Source organism: Aythya ferina (assembly GCF_964211825.1).
Source record: "Aythya ferina genome assembly, chromosome: 5".
Lineage (NCBI taxonomy): Eukaryota > Metazoa > Chordata > Aves > Anseriformes > Anatidae > Aythya > Aythya ferina.
In genome coordinates, this window is record NC_140301.1 from 21252211 (window position 1) to 21266923 (window position 14713).

General features: G+C 37.4%; 1 protein-coding gene across 3 annotated transcripts in view; it reads right to left on the reverse strand.

Annotated features, from left to right (window-relative positions):
* Window positions 1–9955: 9955 nt before the first annotated feature.
* The window catches only part of ARHGAP5 (Rho GTPase activating protein 5), a 45821-nt gene continuing 41063 nt past the window's right edge, over window positions 9956–14713 (reverse strand). For all 3 annotated transcript variants that reach the window (XM_084521009.1, XM_084521007.1, XM_084521008.1), the window contains one exon: window positions 9956–13756. In XM_084521009.1, the coding sequence (XP_084377135.1) occupies window positions 13426–13756 (331 nt within the window). In that variant the 3' untranslated portion in view covers window positions 9956–13425. The remainder of the gene's footprint in view (window positions 13757–14713) is intronic.

Consider the following 14713-nt stretch of genomic DNA (forward strand, 5'->3'; position numbering starts at 1 on the left):
TTCACTGGGAGCACGCTAACACGTGCTTCTTAGTTCCCAGCCATACCCAAACAGCACCTCAGCTGAATACTGATGACATAACTGAGGTAGAAAGAGGACAAATTCATCTTGTGCTAGTACCTCAACAATAGAGGCACCTTCAAGTTGGGGAAAACCAAATCTAACCTATAAAAATTATATATATACACATTATGTTGTGCATGTACTATTGCTTTCAGCAGTGGCTTCACAAATAACGGGTCCTATGGTTATCCCAACCTTTTGTTAATTAAACCATTACACATATGGCATTTCTAGAATGACACAAAATGCATGGTATAGCATGTATGCACAGCTTTATCTATAAAGTATCAAGAACATTACAGAAATATGGTTCTTAAAAGGATATTTTTCTTAAAGCAATCCTATCAAGTTATTACCTTCAATAGATGTACTGCAAGTTGGTTGCTTTGCCATTTAAGAAATGGCTGCTTCCTGGTTTTGGCATGCAGTGTCATCAGCAAAAGCTGACACAAGGGACACTGGTACCGCAGTCCCAGATCAGCACACCCTGATGAATGGCCACATCGCTGAGAATTGCAACGAGAAGGCACATGCTAGGCTGCAGTGCCATGGATTTAGCTTCCTGTGAATGTAAAGAAAGTGAGAAAATGAAAGGAGCACAGCTGTGCATTTAAAAAGCCAAATCACAGATTTTCAGACCACGGTATTTCTTTTAGAAATTAAAGTTGTTTTTGTTGTTGTTGTTGTTGTTTTCTTATTGTTGCTTTTATCTAGCCCTGAAACTGATGAAGGGAGCCATAAATTTAATAGTCAACAAACCTTATGGAAACATGGCATTAAATCTTCAATTAGCATGTACTAAATGAGATCTTTATTATGGGATTCAGTGCCAAAAATATTTGCATTGTTTATACAACAGCACATATCTCTTTGCAGACAAAGCTAAAAATGCTGCAAGAAAATCCTTATTCTAAAATTGATAGAAATGAGGAGTTATAAAACATGAACTAGGTATGCTAAGAAATAGGAAGCATTTTAACATTGTGAATACACCAAAGTATTACAGAAGCGAAGACATTTAACTTACGTCACCTAATTATTTCTCTTGAATGTGAGAAGCATCCTCTAAAGAAAAAACATTAATTCTAGAATTTTCACTAAGTAAAGCAATTTAATATTTTTAAAGCAAGACATCCATGATGGAAAAGAACATATCTGAATTAAGTATCTGTGCTTTAAGAAGAGCCACATCTTCTATTTGCAACCACTTAATTCAGTAACCATTTTGAAAGGCTGCCTTTGCTTTTATCCAAGGCTGACTGTCTCTTTTGTGTTTTCTCTATCATCCTTCTCAATGACAGCGCTGGATCACAGAATTGCAGCATGATTTAATAGCTGGTATCTCAGGACTGACAAATAATAAAAACTCCTGTCTCTTGGCTTCTTTGAAAGGTGGAATCACAGAAGTCCCACACCAGCATGATCTCCCAGGCACTCAGGCACGTACTGGGAAGGTGCCCAGAACCAAATGGACCCCACGGTGCCAGTGTCCTGTGCGGCAATGTGCATGGAGCAGTGCAAGAGGAGAACCCGGCTCTCCTGAGCTTCAGGTAAAATCAATCCCCCTCTTTGAAAGATACCATTTATAAAGCGTATGCTGGTAAAAAGTAAAATAAAGTATTAAAAAAGAGGGTTTTTGGAATATAAGCTTCAGGGCTATTCAGCCTTACACATTATCTACGGGACGCGAAAGATATTGTACTGCTGTACTCTGTGCTAGTAAGAGTGGTCAGGACTGCCCAGTTTGGACTGTCAACATTAACTTATAGTGCTGTAAAAGACAAGCCACAAAAAGGCTTATAAACATAACCTGTAAAAAAAGCTTACAGGAACATGTTACTTTGACAAACAAAAAAAAGACAGTTGTGGAAAGCTGTGAGAAAGAAATAGGATGCAGCAGTCTTTCAGCATCTAAAGGTCACCATAAAGCTGACAGTGATAAATATTCACTGTGTCCACCTGCAATAGAACTAGAATAAATGAGTTTATCTTGCAGTAAAGGAGATTTAGTTTGGTTACCAGGAAAAACTTCTTTTCCCCATAAGGATACTGAACCACTAAAATAAGACATGGACAAACCTGTGGAATCTACCTCACAGGTTTTGAAGAAAAGTGTAGAGAAATTTCCATCGGAGAAACAAGGGTGTTCAAGGTCTACATTCATATATTCTAAGGTGACTTTTGTACCTATAGTACCTCTTATGGATTGTGAGTTGCTGTGTCTCAACATCCATGTAACTCTTAAAACCTAATGAGCGTTTGCATTGATTAAACCAGTACAATTTAAATAAAGAAACGTAGCCAATTATAGACACAAGTGAAATAGACCCACTTGCATATCTTGAGCTAGAACCCTTATGGTGATACTTGCGTCCATTCTCCTCTAAAGTAGTTTGATTTTGCATCTTGAAATGGATCTTCATCTTACTTAAAAACTAAACTTTCCTCTTTTAAGATATCTGCATTAATTCTAATTCTTACCCATTTCCATATAAGGCTCCCTATTTTATGACTTTTTATTATTATTCTCAATGTTATACAATTGCTATTATTATTTTTAAAAAGACTATATGTTTGTAAATCAGTCTTCATAGTCTGCACAACTTCCAGAAACTTGTTAGCAGAAAACAAACACTACATGGCCATGAAGGTCTACCACTGACCAAGAGAAAACATAGAAAGAAAGTAGGTTGTCACATAAGGAGAAAAGTGAAAGCACTTCCAAGGGATCACCACAAAGAATTAAGTAACGAGTGAAGGTAGAATTATTATAATACTTCTCAATTCTAAATGCAGTTTCTACTGTATGCTTGTTCTTTCTGGAAAACATGAGGAAAATATTTTATATAGTGGCACAGAAAGTTGTTACGGTGCTACTGGAAAAGTTATTGCAGGGCTGCCCAATAAAATCTCACAAAATGGGTATACAATAGTTATACTTTTTTAAAAAAATATATATATATATACTTTTTTCTGAGCTATTCTACATATATTGGCAAGCTTTTGTTGTTCATGTTGTTGTATTGTCCTGGTGTGGCCCCCAGAAGCACCACCAAAAGGATAATGCCAGATGCCAAGTAGCATGAAAAGTTTCTTGTCCCCAAACCTTGCAAGGTTTGGCTATGAGACATTGGCAAGCTGGTATACAGCAGACCAGTGGGTGACAGGAGTCAGGCAAGGTCATTCCTTGCTCTTGGCTACCCTTATCATTTGGGGAAGTATGAAGGACTGAAGGATTTTTAGTAGTAAGCTTGCTAAGAATATAATTTTCAGTTCTTTTAACAAAGGAAAGGATGAAATCAGATCTCTAGATTTGAAAACACTGGTCTATTCATGCTTGTGCATTTTCATACCTATTTATAAAACAACTGTTTTTCAGAGGCAAAAGGAAATGGGACTTCTTTCTTTTCTGCTCAGTGCACGTTCACCTGAGGATCTCATGCATGTACTTGATCCTCTTTCTTCCATGCCTGCCACCGATACAGAATAGGGCTGATTCCTGATTCACAAACTCCCACATTTTTCAGAAGTAAAATCACTCACCTCAAGTTTGTCCCCTGCTTCCTGAATACCAAATACATAAATAAAACACGGAGGTTCTTCAGACAGCAGACCTAGACTAAAAATTCATGTGCTTACAGAACATTTGAGTTTTGGTTTCCAACACAACGTAGAAAACTCAGTATGTTGTGCTATATATAGTGGAATATGAGACATTTGGGGACACAGAAATTATAGATTAATAAGTAGAGGAAACTACATAGTGTCAGAAAGCCATTTCGTAACTGTGTGTACATGCACATATGTAAGATTTCCGCCCATCAAGAAGAAGCTACCTGTGGGGACTTCACTAGCAAACAAAAATGATAATTCCTTCCTTGCCAATTGAACCTTGACCAAAGCAGGCTGTACAACATTTTCATCTAAGGGGAGCTTTGGTTTCACTTTTAAGATGAAGGAGAGAAGTATCCAAACAGTAACATAGGACTTGGTCTAACTTTTATCAGATAAACTCTCACCAAAATACCTGCTAGTTTGAGCTAATACAGCCATTACGGTGAGTTAGTATGACTTGTGCCTGTGTAGAGATCTTCTCTTTTAAAGGGAGCGTGGCATATGTCAGAAAAGAGAATATAGCAAATGCATCAGCACAGGTCAGCTACGTATTTCTGAGAAGTAGGGTAGAAAATGTGGCATTTATACTCTGCCAGATTATAAAACTATAAAGCACAGGCTATGAAGGTCATTCTAGTAGTCGGGTTTTTGGTAAGAACAAAGAGAAGACATGACTTACGTGCTTTGCCTATTGCACCTCTCTGTGTAGAGCTACTCGCAGACAGGGCCCTGCTCTGTACACAGTGCTCCGGGCGTTGCAGGTACAGCAGCCAGTCACAGCTGAAGAGAAACCTCTGCCAGGTCTGGCAAAAAAAGGTCATCCCAGTTGTTCCTTAATAAGGAACAACGTCAGCTGTCTGCTTTAATATGACCTTAATAAGACATCTAAATCCCTTTTACTCACCACCAGAATAATGAGTAATCCAGGGTCTCCTATAATCAGGTATCTCTGCACAAGAGTGTTTGAAACTACTGAAAAAAATTGTAGTTGTTTAAAAATAGCCTCAGTGTGCCATCATGTATAATATACTTAGGCAAAACCATAAGAAAGAATCTGTTTGTTAGTCAGAAAACTGCGATGCCATTAGAAAAACTATCAATAAAAGGTTCTCTTCAATGTGGATGCCTCACTGATGTTTCCAGAGGACTACTTAGCTAATTCTAAAACGTTCTTTGAATACTGAATTGCCATTACTTGTTTTCATCCAAGGAACAAGTAAAATGTTGTTTCCAATCCAACATTAAAAATGCACATTAGGGTGTGGGTTGTTTTTTTCTATTATTATTTTTTTTTTCTTCATTTTGTTTTTAATTAAACTGTCTAGATCGCAGTTCTGGCTAAAACAAGTATATTTCTGAGAATCTTTGTCAGGGTAGGAAAGTCACTTATCCAATATGAAACCAGAAGTTCCCTTAAGCAGGTGTTTATGTTACAGCTCTTGGTTCTTACATGGAAAGCGAGGTGCAAACTGTCTTCAGCATCTGCTCGGCCTCCTCATCAAGCATGAACTGGTGGTGATGAAGACCACTGCCATGCTAGAAATGGTTGGAATATATCCTTGTAATATAAAAATACAGAAAACAGAAAAAATACTGAATACACTAGAAGGGAAAAATACACATGAAAATATTTTCCTCCAATTTAGTTGAAAATTCACTTCAGCAGGTAGCCATATGGGCAATGTTTACCTGCAAAAAGAACAATTGCTTGGGTTTTATTACTGTTTTATTTTTTGTTTGTTTCTTTTTTCCCCTACCACCCTCCCCTTTCAGGACAATTCAGCATAGACATTTACCCCACCTCCCAACAAGTTCAGAACATACTTTTTACTATAGTTCAGTGCAAGAATAGCTAAAAGCTTCCTTAATTAGTACATCAGAAGGGTGGGGAGAGCATGTTCCTAGAAGTTGTAAGCAATTTTTTTCTTTAAATTTCTCAAGATTAGCCATCCTTGGACTCTGGGCACCTGTCCCATAAATTAACGCACAAAGATAAATAATTGCTTGCAGACATTCACCTTAGACCACTCCTCCTCAGAAAATTTAGGGAGAAAAAAAATAGGTTTCATATCAAGCCCAGAAGTTAACAAACCTACATTCTTGTAGTGCAAAGGAGGAGAGGTGAGATCTAAAGCCAAGTACTCCCAAATGAGAATGCCCTGCAGCACCATCTCTTGATTCGTGTTGAGGAAACTCTAGCTGAGCAGCTCTCCTGGTCTCTGGGGTGGGGAATAAGTAAATGGAAAGAAAAAAAAATATCTCAGGAAATCAAACTCAACTTATATACAGAGCAGTAGCTCAAAAACACCTTCACAGCAGCCAGTAATTGAAATACTGGAAGTGTGGCAATGGTCAAAGTCCAAAGGGGGCTGTGAGACCTTGCCCCTCTGCTTATGAAAAGCACGTGGCCTCAGAGAAAACCAGAAGCAACTAGTTCCTCCCCATACTTTGAATACTAGGATGTGGGCATCGATGCCTGCAGAGTCTTTTAGGGTGTCTCTCGTGTCAAACTGCTTGCTCATTTCCTCGCTGGGTCAGCGCTCAGCTTTGACAATCACATTACGTGCACACCAGTTCACCTGCCTCCTAAAGAAAAAAAGCATTAGTTTCCTTCCAAGAGGAAGAACAGTCATGGTTGAGAGAATAATTCCACAAATCACTTACTCTGCCATGGATAGTCTTCCAAATGATTCCAGCAGGATTCATGTCTCTATGTGCCACTTTCACATCCTCATTCAGTGACCTGGGTATTTACTGCACGGCATCACTATCATGCTACAGAAATACATCCCTGGCAGATACTAGAACAGCCCTCATTTTTCTTATGAGCTGCCCTCTTAGAAAAGACAACAGGAAACAAAATAATACTTGACAGCACCAAGTACAAGCCTAAGGAGAACAGTTTGACATCTACTTCTCTAGAAGCACCTCCGGCCAGGGAAGCCTTGTATCCTGCTACATAAATCCAGCCAGCTCCGAAGGGATGGAAAGATGGCTTAGAACTGCAGATCATGGTGGCAATGCCAATCAAGACTATTTTATGTCAGAAAACAGCAACAACAGATGACTCTCAGGGCAACATGCTTCAGAAACGGGGATACCAATGAATGAATTAAAGCTGTTATGTATACCCCCGTTTCACTTGTACTGATTTTGGTTGACAGCCACATGCTAATCCATGACACTCGTTGGGGGGGACAAAACTCCTCATGAAACATACAGAACCTGGGCCCTGAGCTCTCCAAGAGCAACACTGGCCCCTGAGGTGAGGTTAGAGAGGACATCAGAGGAACGGACTGTTCCCACCTCCTCCTCCCTTTACACTGTTGCTTGAAGGCATGAAAACTCCCTAAAAGCAAACCTGTAGCACAGAAATGGAACCCAGTGCAGGCAAGCATCGCTGACATGCTAAGAATTCATAACATTTATCCCTCGTCCATTTTAAACTGTCTCCTAAATACTCTTTCACTAAACACGTTAGGACTGGAAAAGGATGACAGTGATATCCACCTCCCAGCAATGCGCATCTCCACATGTGGGCAAGAGTCACGTTGCTCTGGGTCCTGCAGAGCCAAAATCACAGAGGAGTGCACACAAACATGCACAGACCAAAGGGGATACAGGGATATCAACAAGCGTTTATAAACCTTACGTGGAACCAGAGTGTTGTACAGGAGACAAATGTTATTATTGTGTTATAAACTGTACGTTTTGACAGTAAGTAAAGAGAGAGAGAAAAGAAGCCATTATGAAAGTCATCTGTGAAATGATAAAGAAACTTTTCATCTCTAGCACAGTTAAATAAAGGACATAGGATCAGGATTATTTACATGACCATACAGGATGACAAAATTACATGTAGACCAGTTAGAGCTAGACAACTCACAGAGAGGATAACAAAATTAGATACACCTGTTTATATTCAGTTTTCAGAGCCTAATATCTGAATTGTAAGCAATTATCTGCAGCAGACTGGCCACCTGAACCACTGTTATCAACATCTACTTCTTTATTAAATTAAAAAAAACATATCTGTGTACACATACACATTTCAGTAATGAACCACAGGCAATTCTGATATGTGAAATATTGTAAGAAGCAGTTATTCAAGACTTTTTTTTTTCCCAGTAGGTTTCTTGATCCCTTCTGTGTTCCCAGCACTGCCATGGGGTCAGTAGGACCAGGTAAGTGTGGTCACTGCAGAGGCAGGTCGCACCACCTATAATTCCATGGCAACTTGTCCTGTTCTGCAGATGCTTCACCAATTTTCTGCACTCAGTGTCAACTTACTAACCAACTTCAACTGAAAACTCATCATCCCATACATTTTCTAAATATAATTAAGTAAAACCCTGCAAGAGCAATTTAGGAGCTCCTGACAATTCTCAGCAGTAGCACAGCTGAGAGAACTGCAGGATAGCCCATTTGCTGTCCCTTCAGCTCTTCATTTGTGAAGCAAAAGAAGACGGCTTGTGATACCATAATTCAGGGGAAAATATAAGCTGCAGCCACACTATTCAAAGCAGTTGCTCACATGAGCAGGCAGAGGTACTCCTTGAGCAGGTCTGTGTGCCCCTGAAGCAGTGACAAGGCCATCCCAGGAATGCTCCTCAACCACCTTGCTTGCTCCGTGCCTGTGACAAGTCACCGTTAATGACAGGTAAAGCTCACAGAGAGAGCCAGGGCAAGCGTTAACACGACAAGATTTGCATAGTTTTGCATCTCAAATATCCATGTGCAGTTTCCTAGAGATCAAATACAGACACTACCTAAAAATACCACGCAGTCTTGGCTGGAAATACCACGAGACTCCCTTCCCATTTTCTCTTAATTCAACAGCTTGCAAGGAACAAGGGCCTTTCGTTACCATCATACTCAGAGACTGGAAAAAAAAAAAAACACAAGTTACTGCACTGTAGGCATTCAGCAACAGTATTTAATTCTCTATTTTCTAAATCAAAAATGATAAAAAGGGACAAGTTATTATTGTTGTACTCAGGTATGTTAAATCCATAAGAGCACCAGCACGTTGGCTAGGCACCAGTAACATTTAATTCAGCACCACAACCACCAGCCCCCCCCCCACACACTGCATCTAACAGGTAGATAAACACATGGGTAACGGCTCCAACATGCACCATTCACATCTGTGGGGAAGAACTGTCAATAATAATAATAATAAAAAAAAAGTGGTTACTTTCGCTAGCTATGATGAGAGATCAAATTCATCCCTTCTGATTCCATGGAAACCCTACACATCACTTGAAGGAAAAAGAAATGGCACAAATGAAGACTTATTTCACGCGTTGGTTCTCTAGGACAGCTGTACATCAGAAGATTGGGGTCTGTTGTACAGCCCCACCACGGCATTACGCTGCATATTCAGCTGAGATAATGTCTTTGGATACAGCAATCTAACTGAGAACCTCACACTGAGTTACACGTAAAATGAATCCTATTAGAGATTAAAACCTTCCAGTATCTGAGGGTGTTAAGATTCACAAAAAAACCTGAACACTGTTCATATTTGAAGGCTGGCAGGCAGTTTTGCAGTTACTTCTGTGTTACTCATGGTACTCAAAAGACACTTCGAAGAAACAAACTAAGCGTAGGTATTGCATGAACTTAAAGCAGTACAACTTGCAAGTTTTTTCCTTTGTTTTTTATCCAGTTGGATTTATCCCATACAGTTAAGAGGAGAATTACAACCAACGATATGAAATGCTGAGAAGTTAAAGCTTGCCTCAAGGTGCAGTTTTTCCTGCAGGCTTAGAAATTCTATAGGAAACAATTTCAAAAAGAGCCTTTTTATTTTTTGACCATTCCTCTAGCATGGTAGAGATCGGAAAAAAATGATTTCCATAATCACAGCCTTTCTTGCTGAGCAGCTCAATCAAGTGCAAAATGTAAGAACCACAGAATTTACTGTGCATTGAACAGAAAAACAGAACACTCTCCATCTGATCACTTGGGAGGTCTGCATGTCTCCACCCTGGCAGAGGGGTACATCACATACAGAATGGGGTACACCATTCAGTTCACATTGTGTGCAAAATGCTTACACATTTATGCAGTTTAAAAGAAGTACAAGAGATCCAAAAAGAGAGACTCGTGCCTTCCCCACCCCATCTCCCTCCCTCCCTCCCCCAGAAATTCCTTAAGCATTCGATGCACTCAGTTTAGCAACAAGATTTATGGCTAAATTTCTCTGTGTATGTGAGAGAAAACAGGGTGCTTTTGCCTTCAAAAATTTAGTAGGCAACTAAACTGAACATTATACACAGTAAGCATCTTAGTATTTTATTCATTGCATCTTTTATACAGAATAAGCTTTACTGATATTTAGTCCACTGCAGTATTGTGTTGATGTAGCAACAAAGGATTACATTATAAACAAAGAACAAAATTTTACCTTTAAAAATTTTATATATATGTAACTTTTTCAGTTGACAAACAGCATCACAATTACTGAAAAAAAATGAAATAAGCATGGAAGCTAAGGCCAAATTTTTCATCTCTAATTGATTCGTTTTCCGTATTTATCATAAATATTAGAAGCTAAATGCCAGCAACTAAAAATAAACATATCTAAAACTTTCTAGCAACCAGTATTCAAATAATGGAGAAAACATACAACAGAAGAAGTTTCTTTTCACATCAGTTGACATCTGCGATCTATTTACACTATATATGTTAAAATTCCACAAGATCATGAAGGGTAAGGAATTCTAAAACAATCTGTTAACCATTTCTTAAAATGGTGCTTTTGTAACTCGAGTGGGTCTTGAAAATTGGTAAAACATTGAAAAACATCACACTGCAGAATGCCTATACCAAAATTACATAAAAAGAGACAAAGTACTCCATAAAGTGTCACTGAGATGCTCAACTGAAAATAATATACATATGTATTTTTATCAAGATAGATATTACTGTAAAAATGCTCACATTTTAAAAATAGAGTTATTATTGTTTTTATTTCCATTAAAACTAGAAGGGACTACATGACCCAGCGTATGAGGAGTTTGCATATAACGACATGCTTCCTCATTTTATAGCACTACCAAAAATAATGGAGAAAGCTCTATTGTATACTTTAGTAACGATGGTCTAATTTCCTAGTATCCTTTAGAAGCTTTACTTTGTGGGTGTATGTGCAAGCAAGTCTGTACACATGTGCCTGTGTACATAAACACACACACCTCCAAGTGCATACACACACACATCCACATTCCTGCATACAACACTTGCATAATGCAAATCCTATGCAGGAACTCTGCCAAGTGACAGCCAAGAGTCACACGCTGTGCTTTCTTACTATTTTTCTTCCAATGTTTTTATCTGGTAAATGCAATAACACTCTCGTATTTGGCCAGATGTGTTAGTTTTTAGCAAACCATAAAATACCTGATTTAGCCATAACATACACAAGAAGAATGTTACTGATGGTGAGTTCAGTGTGAAAGCTCATGAAATGGAATGTCAATTACTCTAATAATTAGTATTCAAAGATTAGATAAATATTATGGCAAACACCTTGGACTTTATAGAAAGTTCAAAATGTAATTCACATTACAAAGACCGAAGATACTTTATGTATACAACTTTTAAATATGGATATGACTGGCATTTATTTTTAAGCTTACTTCTATTAGAAATAGCCTTGTTTCCTGTACAGGTGATGCTTTGTCTATACCATATATAGTAGAAAAATAAATTCTTTAGCAACCTAGAAATAGTTTATAAAACTCTTGTAGTCTCATTTGCTTTGCTAAACATGCCAATGTTAGACTGACAACTATAAATAAAAGCTATATAGACAACAGATGTAAAGTAGAACAAGTTAAGAATACTACAATTTACAGGACAGACTTTATTGTACTATTAATTCCTGTGTGCTTTGCAATAGGAATAGGGTTGACTTTTCTTTTTTTTTTATGTTTTCTTAGAAAAGATAATTGCAAGAATATAACACAATATCAAGATAATTTATAATATACATGTAACTTAAAACAGCAGCCGAGTTATGGTATCATAGTAATCTAGAATGATATTCCAAGTCATAATTAGAAGTACAATACCTAGGACATAAGTGGGAGGGAAAGGCAATTTTTATTTTATGAAAATGGAGCAAGTCAAACTCTTAAGAGCCTTAAGTCTCAAAATCATCTATTTACTATAATACATACAAGACGATCTTAAATCTTGTTATAAGTGAAGATTACAACAGTGACCATCATAAAGCTTTTTAAAAAAAACTACACAGAACATTCTAGCAGCTGAACGAGCCAAAACTCTTGTCGTCTTTGCAAACCTAAAAAGGCGTATTTGGAGCATGGAAGAAAAAAAGCTGCTATGAAGTATCACAATAGTGATCATCTATGGTCTCTCCTTTGCTACAATTTGTAACCTTCTATTTTTTTTAACCACTAACAAAATATTTAACCAAAAGATCTATTTAAATTAAGCAGCATTCTTTTACAGCAAAATTGGTACCAATGTAAAATGAAAATAAATGAAAAAAGAGATCATTAAAAAAAATGGTGCAAAAACAAAAATCAGTCATTCAATTTTTAGTACAACATACCACAGGAAAAAAAAAAAAAAAGAATACAAGTTTGTGATTTTATATATATACACACTCCAAAGAAGTTAATCGTCAGTACCCAAAGTATTTATTGCCATGTATTAGCAATGCATTTTTTTTTTTTTATATCTTTAAAGGGTCACATAAAAATAGATTTAAAGAATAGATTAATTGAAGTCCTAGATTAAAACATTGTTTGGTTTAGAGAATTTTACTACAACAAAGTTCATGTTTATGTATGAAAAGTTATATAACCTTATATGAAAATGTCATGAACTATTTTCTAAACACTACATGTATTCCCAAGTGGGAAAAATTAAAATATCTAAAATATATTAGATTAAGTTTACAAGACCATCAATGATCTTTCAAACATGCAGTTGTTTACAGAATTGAGTTTTACAAAATGTTTAGTTCAGGAATGGAACATAAAGAAATAAGTAGGCAACATCAAAACTTTTGTACAGTATTTGAAATTCACTTTTACAACAAGCATGTCCTTGGTATTGTGCTGTAAGAAATAATAAGCAAGTTCACCCACCCTTAACAAACTGTCCACAGGTTTACTTACAAGTAAAGATGGAAGGTGAGGGATTGTAAAATTCTCAACAGTGCATTTTGCATTCTTCCATAAACCATCCTAAGCCTACCGTCACATAAGTAGCCAGGAGATTACAAAATAAACTATAGCTGGGCTTTATTTGTTTACACAGAACGCTTGAATGTGAATAAAATTGCCAAAAATAGCATGTTAAATAACAAAAACAGCCATAAAGCAGGCTGTAAGCATTGAATGTTTCATAAATGTAATTTTTTAATCATTAAATTTCTATAGAAAAAATTTTATTCACAATATATTGTGACAAATTGTCACAGGAATGATATAGTGATTGCAATAAAGTATCATGCAGCAGCAGCTTTGTACTTTATAGCTATTTTTGCTTTTAAAAATTAAACCTCTCCAGTCATGCTTACCACATAGTTCTTATCTGCAGCGTGTACAAATGAGGAACACAGTACGGGATAGAACAAAAAGATGTCCAATCAGCTGGATGAGAATTTTTGTCATAAATATGAAGTACATTACTGTATCCTGAAACATGCATGTCTATAGCTTTTCTTTACTGTCCAGTGCCAGGCTGCCTGCAATCATCTCCTATCTATATAATACCAAGAGGGTCTGCTGGTAGTTGTGGCTGTATCAGCTGAGGCTGCAGGGGTGGCGGCAACTGAAGAGGTACCATGGGCTCCACCATCTGCACTGTGTTGGAAGGCGGTGGCTGACACGCCACTGGGTTCGGTGTTTCTACGATCTCTCCGTTGTAAAAGAAAAACTGACACTGTTGGATGAAGGTCTCTATAACCGACTGGTGGATTTTCGTGGTAGAAAGGAACTCTCTGTTTTCAAAATCAGGTCTCATCAAAGTAGGCCAGAAACAAATTGACAGGTTATCGGCAGTCATAAAGTTGGTTTTATATTGCTGGCTAACCCTGAAATGAGAATGACATGCACAGAAGTTAATTAAAAATTGTATGCAATCAAACCACAAGTATTTAAACACACACCAACATTTTGAAGTGACGATAATAAACTACAAATTCCTCCACCAGCCACAGGCTTACATGTGTTATAAAGTCAAGCAGATTGTCTAGGAGAAGAATGTCAGAACCCGCTTCTTACTGCAGTACAGCCATATATTGACCATCATTTACGATACTCAAAGAAAAGGGGATCACATTAGATTGTATGTTAAGAAAATGCACAACCAGTAATACCAAGTGTTGATTACAGCACATCTATTCATTTTTTTTTCATGCTGGCCCGCAAAAGAATTTGCCTCAGCTGTAAAGAACACATCAGTGCAAATTGGTTGGAGCAGGTGCCCCAGTCCAACTCATTTTGAGGAAGACTAGTAGCCTTTGTCAAGCTAGGTCCTCTTATTGCATTATTGCTAGTTAATATGAAAAAAAAGTACAAACAGAAGACTTGAAATGAGTATCTAAATTACTTTTTAATGCAAAATGGAAGCTCCCTGGTAACGGGTTTCAACAACCTTTCAGGAATAATAAAAGGAAAGGGATGGATTGCTTTAATGACTGTGGATATTCAAACGTTCAGCACGTAAAAACAATTAAATTGCAGCAATTGTGTACTTGTATACAGTTGTATAGAACTTATTTATAAAAATGGCTATTACTGTTTATTCAATCACAACCTTGAAGAAAAAAAAGGGTTTTTTTATCCAATTTTGTTACCATGCCAATTTTTGTCACTGTATACATGCACTCAGAAGCCTCCTAAGATTGTACAAAAGAAGCAGAAGGAACAGGCTCAATATTCAGCTTTAGCACTCTCTCCTTACTAACTTGCAACTTGGACCTTTTCCTCTATTACAGACTCGTCCCTTGGAATGGCGATTCTGCTGTAATTCTCTTTCTCCCATTCTA